This window comes from Podarcis muralis, chromosome 14 (genome assembly GCF_964188315.1).
Source record: "Podarcis muralis chromosome 14, rPodMur119.hap1.1, whole genome shotgun sequence".
NCBI classification, from domain to species: Eukaryota; Metazoa; Chordata; class Lepidosauria; order Squamata; family Lacertidae; genus Podarcis; species Podarcis muralis.
The window spans coordinates 53,296,687-53,319,473 of record NC_135668.1 but is presented as its reverse complement, the minus strand read 5'-3'; the positions used below and the strand labels follow the sequence as shown (position 1 = coordinate 53,319,473).

Sequence of the window (22,787 nt, the reverse complement as noted above, 5' to 3'; positions counted from 1 at the left end):
GATCAGGTTGCAAGAAGGGGGAAGTGATGAAGATAACTTTGGGGGGGGGGAGTAGGGAGTAGGAGGGAAGCACCTTTATTCAGAGAATGGCTGCGTTGTTCTTTTGCTCTGATCATTAAACATTCTTAAACTGGTAAGGGACTCTAACTGCTTTGTTCTGCTGATGCACAGTCAATTGGGGGGGGGGGGGAGCAATTCTCCGAAGCCTGACACTCAGGGACCCAGCACATGTCACACCCTGGGCACACTGACCTCAAGATCCACCCATCGCTCAGCCACAGGCACCAAAAGAACTGTTGCAAACCATAGATTTATTTATGTTATATATGTACTGTATATCTATGCCTATGTATATCTATGTATATCTATGAATAGAAGGCCTCTGGGTGGCACAGAAAACTGAACAGTCCAGCAGCAGACATAATGCACCACACACAAAAAATCCACATTCAAAAATGTGCTGCCACACTGGAAATCAGCAAAGGTGTTCAGCAATACAATCTAAACCTCCGACGTCTAAGAGAAAAGTGGAGTTTTAAGGTGGCACAGAAAGGTCAGTGGTGTTGGGGCCTGGCAGATCGATCAACGGAGAGAGTTCTGCACACACAGGGGGCCAACACCAAGAAAGCCCTGTCTCTGAGAGTCATCTGGATGTCTCCCATCACCTCCAAAAGTGTGAGCACCCAAGTTGAAGACCTCTGCCTTAAAGATCTTGGCAACATACGGGAGGTAAGTAGAGAATACAGTGCTTCACCTTGGGGAGTGGGAAATGGGTCTTCCTGTTTGGGTCACAGAGGTAGGGGAGATGATGGGCAATTTAGTGTAGTGGAGCTGGGGAAAAGGGAGAGGTGGACTTTCTGGCTCAGAGGTGCAAATGTGGGAGGTGAACGAGAACCACAAAGTGCTCCAGCTGGACGCTACCAAAACACTGCAAACCTCAGCCCTGGGCAGCAAAGTTGCACAGGAGGATAGAGGGTGACTTTCACTGATGGGTGGGGATCCACTACAAGGTCACAGCCTGATTTAAAGTAGGTCACAACTGCAACATGGCCACCATTCAAATACCTGATTTAAAAAAACCTTAAGGAATGCGTCCTGCAAATCCATGTTTAGGTTAAAATGGGATCTCAGGTCTGAAAACACTGACATCTACTGCTACAGTACATATTGCAATTTCTTTCTTGCCATGATTTTAAATTATGAAACCTTGACCTTTGGTCAAGAAGTAGCATATATAACCCCCAAACTTCTAAAATCTAAAGATAAGGTCATAAAAATTGCATACATCTTCAGTCTTCACTGCTGCTTACCACATAAGCTTAAGTAAACAGAGAGTTATCAGGTCAGTAAAACTCTGCGAAATAAAAGGCACGATTTCCTCTGCGCAGTCCTGTTAATGCAAGTCGCTAGTCCTCAGTGAGGTGAAGGCAACACGGTGTGGAAAGAGGGAGGTAGCGCCTGCCTCTGCCTCTTTGCTGTGTCCCCTTCCTTTATTCCTCCGGAGAAGCAACGGCTCTGGGCACCAGCTTCAGAATGTTGGGCTTTTTCGGTTTCATGAACCCTTTGCTGTCCAGTTCCATGGGGATCTTTGTCATCAAAAGAAAGCAAAAACGAGCAGTAAGTGGGATGGAGCAGGGAAGGTCCAGCAGAAGCAACTGCAAAGTCATGCTGCATGAGAAGAGCCTGATGAATCAGGCCAATGGGGGCTCATCTCAGACAGCATCATGTTGTCACCACAGCCAATCAGATGTCTGTGGGAAACCAGGAGGCAGGATCTTGCTGGTTTCCAGCAATGTATTCAGAAGCATCACTTCCTCTGACTCTGGAGGCAGGACATAGCCATTGTGGCTAACAGCTGTCCATAGCCTTCTCCTCCTCCATGAATTTGTCCAGTCCTCTTCTAAAGCCATCCAAGATGGCGGCCGTCACTGCAGGAGGGAGGTCCACAGTTTAACTCTGTGCTGCAGAAACAAGGACTTTATCTGTCCCGAACCTTCCGGCATTCAGCTTGATTAAATGTCTATGACAGGGGTCAGCAAACTTTTCCAGCAAGGGGCCGGTCCACTGTCCCTCAGACCTTGGGGGACAGACTATATTTTGGAGGGGGAAAACGGACGAATTCCTATGCCCCACAAACAACCCAGAGATGCATTTTAAATAAAAGGACACATTCAACTCATGTAAAAACACCAGGCAGGCCCCACAAATAACCCAGAGATGCATTTTAAATAAAAAGACACATTCTAGTCATGTAAAAACACGCTGATTCCTGGACCGTCCATGGGCCAGATTTAGAAGGCAATTGGGCCAGATCCGGCCCCCGGGCCTTAGTTTGCCTACCCATGATCTATGAGTTCTAGTGTTAAAGAGAGAGGAAGGAAAACCTTTCTCCATGCCAGGGATAATTTAAAAAACTTCTATCATCTTGCTTCGAACTCATCTTTTCTCCAAACGAGAAAGCCCTAACTGCTGCAGACTTTCTTCATCAAAGATTTACTCCATCCCCTTATCATTCCTACGGTCCCGTTCTAAACCTTTGCCAACCTCCTTTCTGAGTCGAGGCAACCAGAACTGGACACAGTATTCCAAATATGGCCATCTCAAACTCTACGGCCATTACTGGACCAGGAAAGCATGGCCCCAGAAGTGCATGAATGGCGCCTGTTCCTTGAGACGTCTGAGCTGGCCACAAGGACACAGGCCTTAACTGCATCCTGTTTGGATTACTGTAATGCTGTCAGTTTGCATTTCTTAGTACAGAAAGTATTGATCTGATGTCTAGAGATCTTTCCTATTCTACTTAGCTCAAGAGTGTTCTGGAAGGTTTCTTTCTATGTGAAAGAAGCAGGCCGAAGGTTTCTGATGTTTAGCCTACTCCTGGGAAGCTGAGTACGGCTGGTTTAAACTGGTTCTGTTATCCTTTCTGTCAAGGTCAGGCTGACTATAATAGTCAGACCAGGAGGAGCCTGGGTTTCACTCACTTTCTCTTTCTATCTCTTTGTTCTGGTGTGGTGGTCTGTATGCTATAGTGTTAAGGTTTAGACTTATTATAAGTTACTGTGAAGTTTAAGTTAAGTCTGCTGCAACTGGACTTCTTACAGACAGTGCCAATCCTGAAAGTATTGGATTTGTGACCATGGTGCTCATTCACCTTCAGTATCAGCAAAGCTCTGCTGGATGAGATACAATTGCCTCTGGCCTATTTTTGGGGAACTCTGCAATGTATTTTAAGTTTTCCTTCACACACGACACTCTCTACATGGGGCTGCCTTTCAAAAGCGCCCAGGAACATCAGCTTTGAATAACGGATAGCTCAGTTGGTTAGAGCATGTTGTTGATAACGCCACGGTTGCAGGTTCAATCCTCCTATGGGACAGCTGCACATCCCTGCATTGGGGGGGGGGGCTGGACTAGATGATGTTCAGGGTCCCTTCCAACTCTATGGATTCAACAGTGCTGCTTATGACTTCTATAGAACCCTACACAGCTTAAGTCCAAGAGATCTGAAAAACCGCACTCCCTCATACAAATCTGCTTGGGCTCTGAGATCTTTGGGGGTGGCCTTTCTCTTGGTCCCGTCACCCTCACAGGTGGCGACGCAGAAGAGGGACTTCTTGGGGTTGGCTCCTCCCAAGCAACTTTGTGTGGGATGTGATACATAAGTAGAAGTCAAGTACAACATTCCTTGTTTTCCTAGAGAGGACATGCAGGGGAATGTTTGGTCCAGCCAGTCGAAAACTTCCTGTTTCCTCCTGGCTGGGACATACATCCTTTGCATGTGACTAGAGGTGGGCGTGACCTTACCTGTCCAGGTAATAAAAGGACAAGGCACGCTGCACACTCTCTCTCTTTTGACTTCCTCCATCGTTGGAGCAGCTTTTAGCTAGAGATGCTCTGTTGGCTTCCAGAGGACACGGGGATTGTCCCCACATGGGATAGATCTACATGTATATACTTTGTAACTAAATCTGCCTTCAGGTATCCAACTGTGAACTGATGTGAGTAAACAACTTCTATATACTTAACACAAGATTGTGTTTATTCTTTTAAGAGGGATCTAAGGGAACTTACCAGGAACCTAATAGTGAGAGGCTTACACAAGCCTGCAACCAGTTATCCACTGTGCATTTAAAAGGGGAATGTAAAACTCTGCTAAGTAAAGGAACTTGCTAGCACAAATTAGGAAGGATATTAATAAACAGTATATCCTCTCCTGCCTCCCTGAACATTCCCTTCCTCAAGAAGCCAGACTAGCTCCCTCTTTGCTGTCCTTCTGCCAGCATGTGAAGTCTTTCTTGTTCCAACAGCCATTTGGGAACTGACTTTTTTTAAGGAAATGGCAGAGGCTGTGCTGTTTTTATTGTAATTATGTGTATGTTCTAATATAGCTTTATATAGCTGGATTTAATTTTATTAATGCTTTTAAAAAAATATGATTGGGTTTCCCCTCCCAATGGTTCTTAGCTTTTCATATTTTATCTGCAAAATGCCTTGAGCCCTTGTCAGGGGAAAAAGGCAGGCCAAAAATAAATATAATAATAATTGGTTACTTCAGGGATGGATTTATCCAGAAGCTGCCATGAGTGCAGAATGCCGCAGCGTGATTGAGACCTTGTCAGCACATCACACCTGTGCTCAGAGACAGGTGTGATTCCTCCAGCCCAGGAATGAGGTGTGGAGGGGGAAATAAAATGTATACAGCCATCTGGTTTTAGCAAGCAATTCAGTGCTAATAGAGCAGTTGGCCTTGCGTTAAGGCGAAACAGACAGAATGCTGCGGCTTACCGGAGTCTCTTTGCAGGGACGGAAGGAAAATCGTTGCAGCAAGACCACCATGGCCACTTTCAAGACCAGGAGGGCGAAGCGCATTCCTATGCAGTTCCGTGGACCCGCACCGAAGGGCAGGAAGACGTACGGGTCAATGGCTTCCCTGTTCTCTTTACTGAACCTGTTTCCAGATCGGAAAAGAGAGAAGTGTGAGGTGAGGAAGGATACTGGAAGCAAAAGACACCTAATGTTCCTCCACTGCTGGGTGAGCCAAGTGACCCCATCTGGGGCTTTAGAATCAAATTATGGATGGAATTTGATTGGCCAAGCTATGGATCAGGGGTCAGCAAAGTTTTTGTGGCTTGGGCTGGCACATGGTCCCGCAGACGCCGTGGTGGGCCGGAGTGTGTGCACACACACAGGAGCTTCCAGCAGCCAATGGGAAGCTGGCCAGCATCGCGGAAGGCAGTCCCCACTCTGTTCTGCGACGGTTTAGTGCGGTGCACAGGGGCTGACTGAGCGGGCGTCAGGAGTCCCTGAGCAGGCGGTGGGGGTCCATGGGCTGGTTAAACAGGCATGTTCTTCAAAGCGGTTGCTGCAGCTGTGAGTTTGCTGGTTGAAAACTGCTATTGCTGCCCAGGGTAGATTTATTCCTCAAGGAAAAAGATATTTCGTTATTACATTGATCTTGCCCATTTCCTGCAAAAAGCTCGAGGTGGTATAAATGGCTCTTCCCCTCCAATTGGGTTGTAACCAGTCATTATGCATACCTTTGAATAGATCCCATCAAAATGAATGGAGGTGGCTAAGGCTGCATACATACTGTAGCTTTAAAACACTCTGAAACACGGTTTCCCTGCAAAGAATTCTGGGCAATGTAGTTTCCCCTTCCAAGAGTTGCAGTTCCCAGAAGCCCTTAGTGAACTGCTGTACCCAGAATACTTTGAACAGGAGAATCTGCTTCGAATGTGCTTCAAAGGTACGGTATACATGCAGCCTGAGCTCCAGCAGGAATGAAGGAAAGCAGAAAATAGAGATTCAATAAATGTTATGAAAATAGGATTCTCTTTCTTGATAATAAGATATTACTAATTCAGGTTAGATACTAGAGATGCATGGGGAGAAAGGATGAAAGCTGGGGAAAGATGCTTATAGCACAATTAAACACTTTGGTTGGATTAAATGTCAATTATTAGTTAGGTTTTGATATGGCAGCTAAGCACTTTCTATCTGAATTGTATCTTGTTTATTAATCAGATTTTCAAACTCAGCTCATTTGAAACCACCAGGAAAATATAATTTAATCTTCTTCTCTGTATTGAAAGTATGTTGTGGACATGTAAACATTTTCAGTGATGTAACTGCAAAATATGGACAAATTATTTCCCCATTATCAATAGGAATTAAATCATCCCCCCCCCCAACATTGGAAGAAGTATATCACTTTTTGGCTTTCATTTTCTGCAAACATTTTCGTGGCTTGGCACCAGCTGCCCTATAGCTCTTCTTTTAACCGCTGGGCATAAAACCAGGCCAATGTTTCAGTCGCTGAAACCATCTAGGTGTCATTTTCCCCAATACAGTTAATTAAATTCCATGCACAGTTTATGGGTGTAGGTTATAAAAAGTCCCCGCATGGCAGCGCAGACAGCGGATGTCAAACAATGATAAATGCATTGTGTGGGTGTTGTAATAATCCCACCCGCTCTTGGGTTTCATGCTCCTGTCGCCAGGATTTCTTATTGGCTGCTTTCGGGAGAAGGAAGTGTCTCCTTCCTGGCAACGCACCTTTCGGGTCTGAACTCCTCCGGTTCCGGCCAGTGTTCCGGGTCACGGTGCAAGACAAAGGCAGGGATCATGATCGCTGTTCCTTTGGGGATCGTCACTCCGTTGATCTCCACGGTGTTTTTGCAAACCCTTTCGATCCGCCCTCCCGGAGGATAAAGCCGAAGTGTTTCGTTCACCACCATGTCCAGATACTCCAACTGAAGGACGGTTTCGTAGGTGGGAGTGGCCTGCAAAAGAGGGGAATTAAACATCAGGAAGCTAAGGCCAATGGCCCATCTGGTCCAGTAGCCTTTTCTCACAGTGGCCAAGCAGATGGCTGGGGGAAGCCAGCAAGCGGAACAATGAGCACAAGAGTCGTCTTCCTTACCATGTAATATAAGTTTAAAAAAACCTGTTCCCTGTCCCTTATGGGGTACCCAAGAGCCCATATAGAGTCCTTTTGTAGGTTCTCTATTGATAGGAGAAAATAACAGAGGCCAACCAGAGAATACTGAGAAGCAAAGCCGCTAGTAAGCCTGATCTTTATTAACTCTTGCAACAGGGTGCTCCCCCATACGCAGGAGAGAGGAGCAGGACCCAGAACCCAGGTGTGCCCGCCCTTATATAGACATTTTAAATTGCCCACCCTGGAGTCCAAGACCACCCCCAGAAACATCATACATACATCACAGAAGGGGTGTAACCCAAGACCACCCCCCAGATACATGATACCTACATCACAGAAAAGGCGGTCTACAACAGAAATCTGAGTGCGTTGTTTATATCCTGTCTGGCAAGTTATCTGATTGCATTATCTGGGTTTTGGCCACTCTTTTGTTATTATAACTACTTAATTCCTGAATCTAGCTCACAGGTCACAGGCTTACACCCTGTTCATATCTTGAATGTGCCCTTAAGACAGGATTTGTGAGGACAGGATTTTTGAGGAAAGGGACAATGGGAAGGTTTCCCACTTTGACCTTGCAGAGAAATATTTGAGGTCAATTTGTTCAGGACCTTTTCTGTGGGATTTCAGACATGTGGTTTATATATACAGTTATGAACACACACACACATATATATGATCTTAAAATTCTTATAACATATCGTTTCCTGCAACTGGTCTTCAGAAGCATTGCTGCCTCTGACTGTGGAGGCAGAGAAGAGCCATCATGGTTGGTAGCCATTGGCAGCTGTCAGGGACATGACTGAATTGAATGCATGAGAAGAGCCAAGCTCTGGAGATGAAGGATTGCCAGTACAGAGAGGGCCAGAGTCAGACGGAAGAATGCAGGCGGGGGTTAGCTCACCCCCCCTTCACCAAGAGTTCCTAGACACAGACAGTTCACAGACAGGGGGAGGGGAAGAGATAGACGGCATTGAGGGGCTTGCTATGCAACCAGCAGAGAAACAGCATTCAGAGGGCTCTTGTTTTGAGAGCGGGGGGGGGGGATTTCCACCCACCTTCTCACCAAACCAGAAGAGCTGAAAGGGTTAAAATATGACAGAAGTACAATAGAGGACGGACTGGACTTTGGCGCCTTTTGTGCTGTCACAGGGGCAGAGCCTCAGAGTCACCAACTCGTTGCTAAGAGTGGCAGGCTCGGAACCGCACTCTCAATGTGATTTGTAAATAAACATGCCATAAAACTTTCCAGAGACTCATTAATTCTTATCAGGGCTTGATTGCCTGCCTGAGATCATTGCAGTAGCCTTCTCCTCCTCCATGAATTAGAAAAACTACTGGATGAGGCATAATGGTACACTCCCCACCAGTGCCACCCCCCCCACTCCCCACCAGTGCCACCCCCCCCACTCCCCACCAGTGCCACCCACGGACTGCTGTGCCCGGCTGAAACAGAGGGAGGGGGAGCAGAACCCATTTGCTGCCCAGCCATTTTCCTAGAATTCCATCCCTCCAAATTTCTGGCCCTGATGAAAAATAAAATCCATGTTTGATAAACAAACAAATATAACCCCCTCCCAAATTTATACTATTTGGTTTGCACACAAATACTTTGCTTTGTTTTTTTTTTCTGGTCGAGAACTCCCAGACCCCTAATTTTACAGCTTTCTTAGATGAGTCTGCTGGGAAAGGTAGGATTATTTAGCAAACATACATTTATTAAGGACAGGATTCAGGTAAATTAAGCTCCAGCCTTCAGTTCTGCAGTTCCTATTTGCCCCCTTCATAAATTCCACCAGATTTTATTGCTTTGTTTTCTTTGATTTGCTTTCCCAGTTCACCTGTGATCTCTTTATACCAAGCAGTTTCCGCCCTCTTGAACCTGTCCACATTTGTCCAGAGTGGTAGCCATGCATGCCCAACACAAATCGTGGTGGCAGTTCCAGTACCTCCATTCTTGTCAATTAACACTACAGTGGTACCTCGGGTTACATACGCTTCCAGTTACAGACTCCATTAACCCAGAAATAGTACCTCGGGTTAAGAACTTTGCTTCAGGATGAGAACAGAAATCATGCTCTGGCGGCGCGGCAGCAGCAGGAGGCCCCATTAGCTAAAGTGGTGCTTCAAGTTAAGAACAGTTTCAGGTTAAGAACGGACCTCCGGAATGAATTAAGTACTTAACCCGAGGTACCACTGTACTGCAATCCTGCTCAATTACTGGGAATTAGGATGAAAACTGCCAGTGAAATCTATCTGATGGCTTCAACATCTTTGTTTCCCCCACATTCCACTTCTGGCATGTCAACCTTCTAGAGCAGAGGTGAGGAACCCAAGGGATTCCAAATGTTGTTGGACTACAACTCCCATGATCCATCACCACTGGCCATGCTGGCTGGGGTGATGGGATCTGGAGTCCACCAGCTTTCCCACCCGCCATCATGCTTTTGAGGCCGTCCCACGAGCCACCAGGAGACAGGTTTCTTCATGTTTGCCTATGTCCCTCCAAGCCAAAGCATTTATCATCAGACGGACCTGATGAGCATCATCCTTGGAGACCAAAACAGAGGCTCTTACCTGGTTGGGAAGAGCCTCATCGATCTCCTCCTGCAGCTTCTGCTGCACATCTGGGTGGGTGGCCAGGCAGTAGGACAAGAAGCTGAGAGTGGTGCTGGTGGTCTCGTAACCAGCAAAAATAAATATAATGGCCTGGGCCATAATCTCTCTGTCCGTCAGAGCTGCAGAAGAAAGCAAACAAGGAGGGAAAACACAACTTCATCTCAACACTACAAACAAGCCGTCAGTAAAAATCGGGGTGGGATCAACAGTCTTACTATTCATGATGTGGTACCTGTCTCAGAATCACTTGCGGCCTCATTTCAATCCATTTCAAAATACATCTACTCCTACTTCTCCAGTCCCAAAGGCACAATATGCACCCATCGTCCACTCCCCCCCCCCATGTCTTATAACTATCCCTCCTAGTTGCTGTTTAGGTAACTAGTTAGCTAAATGACATACAGTGGTACCTTCAGGTTACAGACACTTCAGGTTAGAGATTCCGCTAACCCAGAAATAGTGCTTCAGGTTGAGAACAGAAATCGTGCTCCGGTGGCAAGGCGGCAGCAGGAGGCCCCATTAGCTAAAGTGGTGCTTCAGGTTAAGTACAGACCTCCAGAACGAATTAAGTACTTAACCCAAGGTACCACTGTATAGTCCTGATAGGCTATAAGGACTGCTGCTGCGGCTACCACCCAGGAGGACTCCCCTGCTCAGCGCCTGAGGGCCCCAGTCCTGCCACTCAACACCTGGCCTTGGGCAGGGCCTGATGGGCTCTATAAAGGACTGCTGCCACTGCTGCTGCTGGGCAGAGAGGGCTCCGTTTTCTTTTGTTTTTTGTTTAAATTGCTGTTATTTTTTTTACCTATGTCATTTTAAACTGTGATATTAATGCTGTATTCTTAGTTTTAGATTTTGATTTATGTGGAAATTGTTTCCCATTTGGTTGTGCATTTTTTTGATGTGGTTTATTTATTGTTTATAATTTTTGTAATTACCATATTTTTCGCTCTATAAGATGCACTTTTCCCCTCCTAAAAGGTAAGGGGAAATGTGTGTGCATCCTATGGAGCGAATGCAGGCTGTGCAGCTATCGCTGAAGCCAGGACAGCAAGCGGGATTGGTGCGCACCAATCCCTCTTGCTCTCCTGGCTTCAGCGATAGCCAGGCAAAGCCTCTAGAGCGCAGCGGGAGCGCTCCTGCCTCTTTGCTCAAGAGGCTTTGCGTTGCTTTTGCTGAAGCCAGGAGAGCAAGCGGGATCGGTGCGCAGCGATCCCGCTTGCTGTCCTGGCTTCTGGCTTAGCCGCGTGCAGCCTCTTCCAGGCAGGGGGAGCCTTCATCCTGCTGCCCTGAAGAGGCTTCGTGCGGCTATCCCAGAAGCCAGAACAGCAAGAGGCTATCCCAGAAGCTAGTTCCTCTTGCTGTTCTGGCTTCTGGGATTCAGAATATATTTTTCTTGTGTTCCTCCTCCAAAACATAGGTGCGTCTTATGGTCTGGAGCGTCTTAAAGTAAAGGTAAAGGGATCCCTGACCATTAGGTCCAGTTGTGACTGACTCTGGGGTTGCGGCGCTCATCTCACTTTACTGGCCGAGGGTGCCAGCGTACAGCTTCTGGGTCATGTGGCCAGCATGACTAAGCCACTTCTGGCGAACCAGAGCAGCGCACGGAAACGCCGTTTACCTTCCCGCCGGAGCGGTACCTATTTATCTACTTGCACTTTGATGTGCTTTCGAACTGCTAGGTTGGCAGGAGCAGGGACTGAGCAACGGGAGCTCACCCCGTTGCGGGGATTCGAACCGCCAACCTTCTGATCAGCAAGTCCTAGGCTCTGTGGTTTAACCTACAGCGCCACCCGCGTGCATCTTATAGAGCGAAAAATATGGTATGTAAATCTTGTTATGCTGTAAGCCGCCTTGAGCATTGTTTTTTTAACTGTGGAAAGGCGGCATACAAATAATAATAATAAAAAGCTGATGAAAGTGTGAAGCATCATATTCTCAGCTCCCAAGCCGTACTCCTAAATCCATTTGCATATCACAAAGGGTCAGGTCCCTTAGGGGTCGCCCTTTGGCAGCTTCCCAAAGCCCAGCACAATTCAGGCTGCACAACTTTAAGCCTCCCTGGAGCCAAGGCAAAGAGAAACCAGGTTGTGCTTAGGTTTGCTCTGTTAGTATGTATGTATGCAATGGCACTTCTACTCCCTTCTGAAACCTAGCAATCCCTGCTACCAGGAAATACACAACAAATGGTTTTAAAGTGAACATTCAGGTTTTCACCTTGAATGAACTTCGGCAGAGCTAGTTCACTCGCTTTTTCTAGGCGTTGGCCAGAAATGTCAAGGATCTCTGTAAAGGTGGAATCCCAAAACAGGGAGTACAGCCCTGATATGTCAGAGCAAAGAAAACACCCTTCAAGCGGTGACACAAAACACAGCCACTGTTTGGAGGTGCCACCTGTCTATTTACCTTTATAGGAAGTTGCTTCATTGGAGACATTGCCTGAGATCTGGGAGTCCACCATGAGCTGCAGAAAGTCAACTCTGTCCTGCAAGGGAACAGAGACAGAGGCAAGGGTTAGCAGGACAGAACGGAGTGTCAATCACACACCTGACCTTTCACATGCAATGTTCAGGAAGGGGCCACACTGACCTTGTGCTGGTTCTTTTGACGGTCCTTCTTGATTTTTTTGACAGCATTAGTAAAGAACTCGAGGAAGGCGGTAGATGACAGGGTGAAGTTTAGTTTATTCAGCAGTGGTGTGAGGAACGGGAAGACGACTGGAAGAGAGAAAAACAGGCAAGGAATCTTGCCAAGCTCTTCTTGAGAGTCAGAAAAGCTAGGAATACAATGGACCAAAGTTGCCTCTCTCTTGCTTCTTCAAAAGACAGAACTCCTTTCCCCGGAGATCTTTAGGTAGAAGCTGAAACCTGGACAGTTCAGGTAGAGAGCCTGAGACCTGGAAACCACATGGCAAAGTTATCTGTGCAAACACCCTTTACATGCGGTTTCAGCCCTGCAAACCTAAACTCTTTACAAGCACGGATTATAGATGATGATAATAATAATAATAATAATAATAATAATAATAATAATACATTTTTATTTATACCCCGCCCTTCCTGGTTCAAAAACTGGGCTCAGGGCAGCTAACAACAAATTTAAAACAATTGTAAAAGCAGCATAAAATACAGTATAAAAACATGAACCACAATAAAATTCAAAATTCAGAAATCAATTTAGGGGAAATAAGCATTAGATAATCCCCAGGGCTAGCTGGCTGAATTAGTCCTACTTGGGCCAGCGTGGAGGCCAGAACAGAATTAGCTGTGGGTTCTCAGAGCGGGTGATCTTCATAAAAGGGGAGGGGGAGGGAAGAGAAGGGAAATAAAAGATCAGGTTGAATTCAAATTAAAGGCCAAGTGGAATAGCTCTGTCTTACAGGCCCAACGGAAGGAGATTAAATCCTGCAGGGCCCTTGTCTCCTGGGACAGAGCATGCCATCAGGTCAGAGCCATCACTGAGAAGGCCCTGGCCCTGGTGGAGGATAGTCTGACTTCCTTAGGGCCCAGGACCTCTAAACTATGGTTATTCATGGACCTTAAGGTCCTCTGCAGGGCATACCCCCACCCTAAGCCACAAAGGGATTTAAAGGTCAAGACCAGCACCTTGAACCTGACCCTATACTCTACCGGGAGCCAGTGCAACTAGATCCAGGAAGATACAAGCACATTTACTGCTGCAACAATAAATCCTAGCCCTGCTTCTCGAAGTAGACTTCTGGCTTTTGTCTGACTTCTGCATCACTGGAATTTAGCCTACTGTGCAAAGCCATGCCGTGACCATTGCTTGGTTCCTTGTTCCCACTAAATGCAAGAGATCCCCTGGAATCTAGCCCCTGAAGGAATGTGGTGCACCAGCTGAAAAAGGTCCTCTCCTCAACCTCTCTGCCTGCCCACTTTAGCAGACAAGTGTCTCTTACCTATCAGAATCAACAATGGACTCAGAAAATTGAACTTGAGGAACTTCTTGATGTTCTTGACGAAAGGATCGTTGGGGTTGTTCATGGAATCGATGTCAACGCTGAAGGAGGTGCTGGTCACAACGTCCATGCTGTAGGCGCCAAAGATACTGTGGGAAAGGGACGAGGTGAAGAAACACGCATGAAATGTGATGGCTGCGGGTCACATGAAGTTCTCCCAGAGAAGACCCTCAGCAGAAAGAAGCACACAATGAATCTTGCAAGGACTTTAAACTCAGCTACGTGATCCGCATGAGCTCAGGCCTTCCTGGCCTGTGAATCAGCTCTGTTTATTGGATACATCTCAAGCCTGTACAAGACTTCATCTAAAAATTACATGTTTATTTTTAAAATTCCATACTGGTGGGGGGGGGAATCGTAGATCATTAACTTTCTTCATTATGCTGTTTCTGTTTAATAGGTTTGTTAAATGCAATTATGACTTCCCATGGATTTCTTTTCATAGTAAAATGTGTCAATTAAAACATATTTAGCAACCACATACTTAATATTTCAAAACATACACTTAAAAAAATTAAATAAAGAACAATGCTCCACTGCAATATCATCGTACTCATTCCTTCCTGGGACTAAAAACAGCACAAGCTGAACTGGAGGCTAACTTTTTGTTTGCATTACTTCCCCACGATGTGTGTATATATTCTAAGAATATATATAACTTTTTGTTTGCATTATTTTCTCTAGGTTTTTTCCTATAGGAATTTGTTTCGTTTTTTACATGGGAGATGTATTCAATCATGTATTCCATAGACTCATAGAACTGTAGAGTTGGAAGGGATCCTGATGATCTTACAGCCTGACCCCTGCAGTGCAGGAATACGCAGCTTTTCCATACAGGGATGAAACTCCTGCTGAACTCTGCAGTGAGACACTCCAGAAAACACTCAACCTTGTAATTCTGCAAAATGTGTCAATACAGTGGTACCTCTGGTTGCGAACGGGATCCGTTCCGGAGCCCCGTTCGCAACCTGAAAGGAACGCAACCCGCGTCTGCATGTCTGCACGTCTGCACATGCGCAAGTGGCAAAACCTGGAAGCAACCCTTTCCGGTGCTTCCGGGTCGCCATGGGACACAACCTGAAAAAACGTATCACGAAGCAAACGTAACAAGAGGTATGACTGTACTCAGAATTCCTCCTGGAAGTTTCCTGGAATTCATTTCGGTTCTAAAATGGGCTCCTCTCCCCCCAACAGCCCCCCAAGAAATAACTCACTCTTTCATGTCCATGGGTTCATCGTTGTCCGATTTCTTTTGGACGTTCTTTGCCAGCATTCCTCCGTATCGGTTGATGATGGGGAGCATCTGGAAATGCAGAGAAAAACCCCCATTAAAATGGAGCCATAGAACAAGCAGCAGCTTGGATTGGCCACTTGCAACCTGCTTCACACTGTCAAGGGACTGGCCCTGGAGAAGACACCCACAAGGAGCGGGAGAGGTTTTCTTCTGGGGATGCATTCTCAAGCTCACTGTGCTGGGCCCGGGGGTTAACCCAAGCAACACGGTCGAGGTCCGGTCCCGAATCCAAGGATTCCATGAGGAGTCAGTCCAACAGGGCCAAGGCAGGACACAAGGCAGGAAACCAGGCAAGGTCAGGCAGGTTCTAGCAAACAGCAATGTTGCTCCTGCAACGTGGGGCGGGGTCCAGCAGAGCCTTTTATCTCTGTTGGGGTAACAGCTGGTCCTGATCCCCTGGTGACTCACCTCCCTGTCTCGCCCGAAGGCAAGCAGTCCTCCTGCGAGTACTCAGGTCTCTCCTTCTCTCAGACCTTAGACTCTGCAGCTCAGGAGACATTGGTGGGTTACTAGACCCAGAGGCCGCCTCAGCCTCCCCTGACCCAACTGGTAGTGGAGCAGCTGTAAGTGATGGCCCAGCTGGAGGCAACGAGGTCATCCCTGCATCTGGAGCTAGGGCAGGCCCAGGCCCCTGACTCCGCCCAGCTGGTGCTTGTTGCAGGGGAACCTGTGCAGACTGGGATTCTTCAGGATCAGGCCCCAGACTTGGTTCAGATGCCGCCTGAGGCGGAGGATCTGGTGCGGACCAAGACTCCTCCGGTTCCGAGTCTGAGCCTGAGTCCCAGGCCATCACACTCACCCAGGTTGGGTTCATTTTGTTCAAATCAGTCAAAAGTTCAACTCACCCCACTCAATCCTTGGGTGTACCCTCACATATTTCAACCCACATAAGAGGCACTCTGGTGCCCCCCAAAATCCCTCAAAAGGGGTGGCCTAATCGCAATCCTGAGCCCCCTTCAGGCTTGAGCTCCAGCAATCCTGGATGTGAAGCTCTCTGGCTGCCATGGCATGGTCAGCAACTCCTGGTTCTGCTCACTCCCTTCATGGCCCTGCCCTGAGAAGGTGACACCCAGGGCAGGTGGGGCTCTCAGGGAGTGAGGAGGACAGGGGTCCCCGCCCTCTCTCATTCCTTGCTCCTTACCATCCAGGCTAGCAATCCTAGGGTCAACAATTATGGACCCCAGAACAGAAGAAGAGCCTGTTGGATCAGGCCAATGGCTCACCTAGTCCAGCATCCAGCCCTCACATTGGCCGACCAAATGCCTGTAGGAATCCAGGAAGCAGGATTTGAGCGCAAGAACCCTCCCCGGTCCCATGGCTTCCAGCAGCTGGTATTTGGAAGCAGCCCCCAAAACATAACCCAGAATCCTTTGTGACACACGTAACTTCTCTTGCAGACAAGGCGGTGTGAAAACAGTTTCTGGAGGGCAGGGAAACTCATTATGGCCGTGGGCCGGATTCCTGCATTGCAGGGAGTTGGAATAGAATCAGGGGTGGCCAAATCCCAAGAGACTGCGATCTACTCACAGAGTTAAAGACTGGCAGTGATCTACCCAAAGCACCTCTTAGGCAACATGGCATCAGAGATGGGTTGATCTGAGGACTTACTTCCTTCAGCCTGCCGCTGGTGAAGGTGGGCGAGAGGACGGTGCGAATCCGCTTCCATTGCTCATCTGGGACTGTGATTATTGAGGTGTCCAGTTCTCCATTCAAACCAAAGTCCTAAGCAGTCCAAGAAATCAATACTGGGAGTGAGTTGCAGCTGTCACCACCAAACACACTCTTCTATTTTTTGTACAAACGTAGAGACTGACTGCATTCAAACAAAGTGCCAAGCCATGGTTTGTTTGAACTAACCAAGATCCACCTCACAGATGGGGGAGAGAAACATGGTTTACTTCCCCAAAGCTTGGTTTGTTCTCCGTCCTCCACCCCAACACTTCACCCCCTGTCTGATATCCCCCCAAACCATTATGACACCCAAGAATTGGCACTGCCTCACCACATCACCTGAACTCTGGCTGACTGTGCAAGCTGGAAAGAAAAATCTTTTGGGGAAATCTGGCTGGCTCCCCCATCCCTCTGCCACACACTTGCCAAATGCACTCTTTATGTAAGAACTTCTTAACGCTTTCCTGCCACCTTGAATGGGGCAACAGACTTCTGCCAGCTTATCTTTTCCTTTTATGAGAAACAGATGTGATAGTGTAGTTTGAAAGGTCAGCACTGTTCCCCCCCCCAAAAAGTTAGTTATAGCACTGCAAGTAGATTTAGCAAGTAGGGTGGCCAGATATCAGTGGATCAGAGCCATAGCTGTCAAATTTTCCCTTTTCTTGCGAGGAATCCTATTCGGAATAAGGGAATTTCCCTTTAAAAAGGGGGAAATGTTGACAGCTATGAATTCAGAGCTTGGTCAGAAAGCATTGCAGAAGGATGGTCCCTTTAAATTTCCCCCACTCCTCACAAAACAGTCACAGCGCGGGAAAGAGCTTCCTTCAGAAAAAGCCCCATTGAGAATTGCTCAGTCATGGGAGTGACTTTTGTTTTCTAGCTGCTCATAGCTCACATCTCTATACCTTGCCAAATGTCTGGCCTGGGGTAGCAAAATACACCACCGTTAAGGGAGGGTGTTGGGTTTGGACATAAACAGCAAACCATAGTTCAAGCAAGCCACAGTTTGTAACCCAACATCAAACCATGGCTTGACATCAGGGTTTGCCAAACCATGGTAAATATGCTCTGCTGAGTTTTGATGCCTGAGCAAGCCACAGTTTGGCTGAGCAAAGCACGGCGTCACGTTCTGTGAGATCCAGGCTGTTGTCTAAGTTTAAAAAAAGAATCCAAAATCCATTACCATCTCTCTTGACAGAGACAGTTCCCCAGTCATGCACCTACCCGGCGGTTGGTGAAATGGGTGTAGAATTCTTTCACCAGGATGGTTTTGATCATGACAGGATCCAGAATAGCCATCATGGGCTGCCGGCCGTCAAAAATTCTAATTGCCCAGAAAGAAGAAGAAGAATCTTTGTAATTTTTGCTTGGATGCAACAATTGGTTTGTGGCAAGAAGCTAGGAACAATGAACCCTGGAGCTGGAGCTGGTCCCTAAAAACCATCTAGGCTGAAACCGTTAGATGCAGGAAATCCAGAGATCTACAGCATTCACAACAGGTAGCTGTGCAACTGGGAGAGTCCACCACCCTAACAGGTAAAAAGGATTCTTTTTTGGTGTCAGATTGGGACTCTCTATCTAACCTCCAGCTGCAATGGTGGAAAACCTGTGGCTCTCTAGGTGTCATTGGACTCCAGCTCCCATCAGCCATAGTCAGCATGGCTGATGGCCAGGAATGATGGGACTTGTAGTCCAAACAGCCCCTGGAGGGCTACACTTCCTCCAGAACTGCCTTTTAGCCAACAGCCTACACTTGGAAGGATTACCTGTCAAAACCTCAAAAGCCAAGAGCCAGAGGAATAAAATGACCAGCTGTTGGTGACAAATGCTACTCTGATGATGAGCAAAACCTGGACAATAAATTCTACCAGAAAATATTTGCGGAGCAAATTATGCTTAGTGTATCATGCACACCTTCTCAATCTGTATCATTGGTACAGTATGCAAAATGTGGGTTGCCTGAGCACAGGATTGTATTCTTATTCTATAGCAGCAAGGAACACTTTCCACTTGGGCCACAACTTGCAGGCAGCAACAGGCACACCTGCCTTCTCCAGTGACCAGCCTCCCCACACGCCTGGTTCTGTTTTGCAGGACACTCACCCCCAGATTTTGCCATACTTCTGAAAACACTCCAGGTCAAAATCCAGAATCCCCTGCAGAGATAAAAACAGTTGTCAGAGAAACAGGCATCTCCCGTCAGTGCAGCTGTGCTGTCTTAAGGGCAAGGCAGACTTAGGGGCTGTAAAGAACTTTGCTTTGTCTCAGAAGCAGCCCAAACACACCCTAACACACCACAGGAATGTGATTCACCCTCCTCGTCTGTTCACACCACAGCATGACTGCTAGAATACACTTGGGAAATAGCTTGTTTGAAAACACCCATATCAACTCCTATATGTAGACACAGGCAACACGGACAGCCAGAACTGAATGCTGGTCTTGGGTTGCGGAGACCTGAGTTTGAGTCCCTGCTTCGCCTTGAGTACTCCCTAGGTACTACCTTAACGTTTGTTGGAAGGACAAGGTGAAATAAAACTTGAAGGAAGGGTGGGACATAAATGTGGCAGAGAAGGAAGCTTGTATGTTGTGCAGGTTGGTTGACACAAAGTAAAAGGGTGTAGTTTTTTAATACATAAAATTTCTGTGTGGATGTTATTGGCCCAGAGATGGAAAGATGATAAAGTCCTGACAAGAGAAGAATGGCAGATTAAGTTGATGGATTATGTTGAAATGGCAAAAAATGACCGGAAGAATCAGAAATCAGGAATACTAAAATTTTAATAAGGAAGAGGGGAAATCTATAATCTATCATAAAAATCATTGTAAACCGTTAAAATTGTTTGTAGGATTGGAGTAACACTTGCAGTTTAATGGTGAATTTTTGATTTAATGGAGATGTAAAAGATTTGGGTTATTGTAGAAGATACAGGAGGAAATGAAATCTTGTTTTTAGGAAGGTCGGATATGTGATTGCAAAACTTTAATTTGAAAAACCATCTACACACACTCACACACACACAAAATCACAACACACATTTAACAAAACAATTCAAAAAAGCAATTCTGAGGGTAAATCTCAAAATGTCCCATGGTATTAAAAGTTTTTCGTTTGTCTCCAAAATGACCAGTACAGGACATAGGGAGTCACATACAAGCTACAGACTCCCTGTCCCATCCAAAGTCACCTACTCTCTCCCCTCCCCTCCCCAATCCTTTGATTACCTCCCAGGGCAACTGTCACAAGACTGGCTGCAGAATACTCACTTTCCGGTATTCGAGAAAGGTCCCGATGAAGGGCAGAGGCCTTGGACCAGGAATTCCCAGCTTCTTAAAGAAATTGTATGGCCAGATCCCATAACTGGAAAGACAACAAGTGAGAGAGAAGTCAATGAGAAAAGTGGTTTGAAAAACAATATATTCCAATCCACCTGGCCTTGCAGTTATCCGCTCGCCCAGAAGCCACAGGCAACCAGGAATTCCCTGCAGGTGAACGAATGAGCAGCCTGGCCGAGGATGGACAGGTGGCTGTCTCCATCTTCTTCCAGCCCTCCTGGCTTCCATGCTAGCCAGTGAAGAACAAAACTGCAAGCAGGATTTGTGCACAAGAGGCCTCAAATTTCAGAGGCATCCTGTGTGACATCAAATTTGGGCGCCCCCTGCCTCTTGCCTTCCATTCTAAATAATAGTTGCAGCGTCCCCAAGGCTCGACACCCAGTGTGACTGAACTAGACACTCTCCGCTAAATCCACCTTGGTTCCAGGGAGGCCTGGGAGAGAGCCCTACCTAAAATCCTGCAGAACTGCTGTTAGTCAGGGCAGACACTATTGGGCTAGGTGGACCAGTAGATCTAAGTACTTTCCTATGTTCCTATGAGCCTGGCAAAGGGGAGACAGAGTGAGCCTTCAACCTCCTGGCCAGACTGCATTGTCAGTTCTAGAAACTCAGATATATAAACTAATTGCCAAATAAGACCTTAAAACCTAGGTTACAGGTGCCACAACGGAACATCTAAGCACCATTTATTATTATTATTATTATTATTATTATTATTATTATTATTATTATTATTAAATTAATTAAACATTTCAGTTCCATATATCTATAAGCTCACTGGGTGACCTTGGGCCTGTCACAGCCTCTTAGCCCACCTCACAGGGCTGTTGTAGGGATTAACTGAGGAGGGGAGGTCAACCATGTACAGTGGTACTTCGGGTTAAGAACTTAATTCGTTCTGGAGGTCCGTTGTTAACCTGAAACTGTTCTTAACCTGAGGTACTACTTTAGCTAATGGAGCCTCCCGCTGCCGCCGTGCGGCCAGAGCACAATTTCTGTTCTCATCCTGAAGCAAAGTTCTTAACCCGAGGTACTATTTCTGGGTTAGCGGAGTCTGTAACCTGAAGCGCTTGTAACCCGAGGTACCACTGTACTCCTTGGAGAAAAAGTTGGAAAATCTATGTAAGGAATGAGCTCTTCCGCTGCCCTGCTTAAGGAAGCTGGAGGGGCCAGCCAGGTGGAGATGTCAGTTGCCAACCCGGCGTCCAGAAATCTCCACCTGGTTTCAAATTGGACCCACGCCAGTCACGAAATACTCCGGGCATTTCAAACACTGCAGATTTTACATTTTTATTTATTTATTTATTTTGCTAGCCTAAGAAGCTGGTTGCTTGCTGGCGGGCTGTGGTGGCACCAGGGCAGGGCTTTGGGGTGGGTGTCCGGGGCCCCACTTTTGCAGAGGCCACGACTCTCACTTTTGACCCTTGCACCTTGGAGCTGCAGCAGGCGTTGCCTCCATCGGGCACAGCCTGGGACGGAGATTAGATTAGAGCCAACACGAAGGACCTCTGGAGGCTACAGACTCAGCAGAAATTTATCAGGTAGCACTTTTCCTGCCACAGTACAGGGCCAGGGGAAGCTGCTCCTACAGAACAGCTGCCTGCCTCGTCCAGGTGGGGAGCCCTTTGTAAACATGTGGAGGAGGAAGAGAGATCCCTCTGCTCTATGCAGCGACCCTGGAAAACTACCAGAGCTGCTTGCCTCTCGCTTTTAGCCTCTTCCTTCCCAGTAAACAGCAGCTTGGCAAAACGGCACCTTTGAAACGCAGGAAGTTGCCACAGACCAAAGTCTAGAAGTGTCGGCACTGACCGGCAGCATTCCAGGCAGGGCTTTCTCCAAGCCCCGTCTGGAGAGGCCACGGGGGACTGAGCCTTGGTGCCTTCTGCCTGCAAAGCCCTTACCCCTGAACTACTACAGCCTTTCTCTCCAAAAGCCAAGTCCCCAGTCCTCAGGATCTGAACAAAGGACTGATTTCGACTTCTGCCGAGTGAGGCCATTGCTCCGTCCAGCTCGGCGCTGTCCCCGCTGAGCGGCCCTAGGAGCTCTCCAGGGTTTCAGAAAGGGCGTCTGGCCCAAGTCTTCCCCGGAGAGGCTCCAGGGGCTTAAACCCGGAGCCCTTCTGCGGGCAAGGCAGCGCGCTAAGCGCGGGCGACAGCGCTTCCCCGAACATCTCGCCAGCCCTTTCCTTCCTGGCATCCCGCAGCAGCAGGTTCCGCCGATCTCGGAGCAACAACCGCCGCCCGCCCGTGCGCGCTCCCCGTTCTCTGAGTTGAACTCACAGTCCCAGAAGGACCAAGAAGACGAGAAGCAGCACCCAGGTTTCCGAGGAAAGGCTGGGCAGGAAGAAGAAGCCCATCCTGCGGCCAGGAGGGTGCCAGGACCAGCAGCCGCGCTCTTTCGTTCCCGAGGCCGAGGAGGAGGAAGAGGCTTGCTTTTGCCAAGAGTCAGCCTCCGAGGCGCAGTTTTGCTTTTACTTGGCCGCCACGTCACGTGAAGCCCGGAGAGGCGGGTGGTGGCTCCCCCCGTTGCGTAACACACTCTCTCTCTGTTTCCTGGTGGCTCCCAGCCAAAAAAATTGCGCTGGGTAGTTTCGTTTTGCAGCATCAGCATCACATCCTGTTGCGTCCTGGGTCCTCAGCAACCCGGAGCGTCAACTTGCGAAGCAGGAGGAGACGTGGGCGCAACTCACAGGGTCTCTGCAAAGCGGAACTGTTGGCATCAGGAGTGCCAGCTCGCGACCGTGGGTGCCCGAGGTCGTGGGTGCCATGTAGCGTTCATGGCCCTGGCACTGAAATTTGTGGGTGCCTGGCCCCTTCATGGGGGATTTTTCTTTTTTTCCTTTTATTTCAACCCCCCCCCAAAAAAAAATATTACAAACATTCTGGTAGGGGGAAAATGGTGGTCACATCATGATAGCCGATTGGCACCATGTACAGCAGGCACCCCCA

The 22,787-nt window shown here is 47.6% G+C and overlaps 1 protein-coding gene across 1 annotated transcript; it reads right to left on the bottom strand.

The window, feature by feature from the left end:
- Positions 1–291: 291 nt before the first annotated feature.
- Positions 292–22,328, bottom strand: LOC114584534 (cytochrome P450 3A24-like). Its single transcript, XM_028706469.2, has 13 exons — positions 22,119–22,328; positions 19,771–19,864; positions 18,607–18,659; positions 17,728–17,827; positions 16,441–16,554; positions 14,753–14,841; positions 13,479–13,627; positions 12,149–12,276; positions 11,966–12,044; positions 9,518–9,678; positions 6,556–6,782; positions 4,786–4,948; positions 292–1,586 (listed from the first exon to the last, which is right to left on the bottom strand). Exons 1-13 carry the CDS (start codon positions 22,193–22,195, stop codon positions 1,491–1,493), a joined length of 1,530 nt encoding a protein of 509 aa, XP_028562302.2. The 5' UTR covers positions 22,196–22,328; the 3' UTR covers positions 292–1,490.
- Between the last annotated feature and the right edge of the window lie 459 nt (positions 22,329–22,787).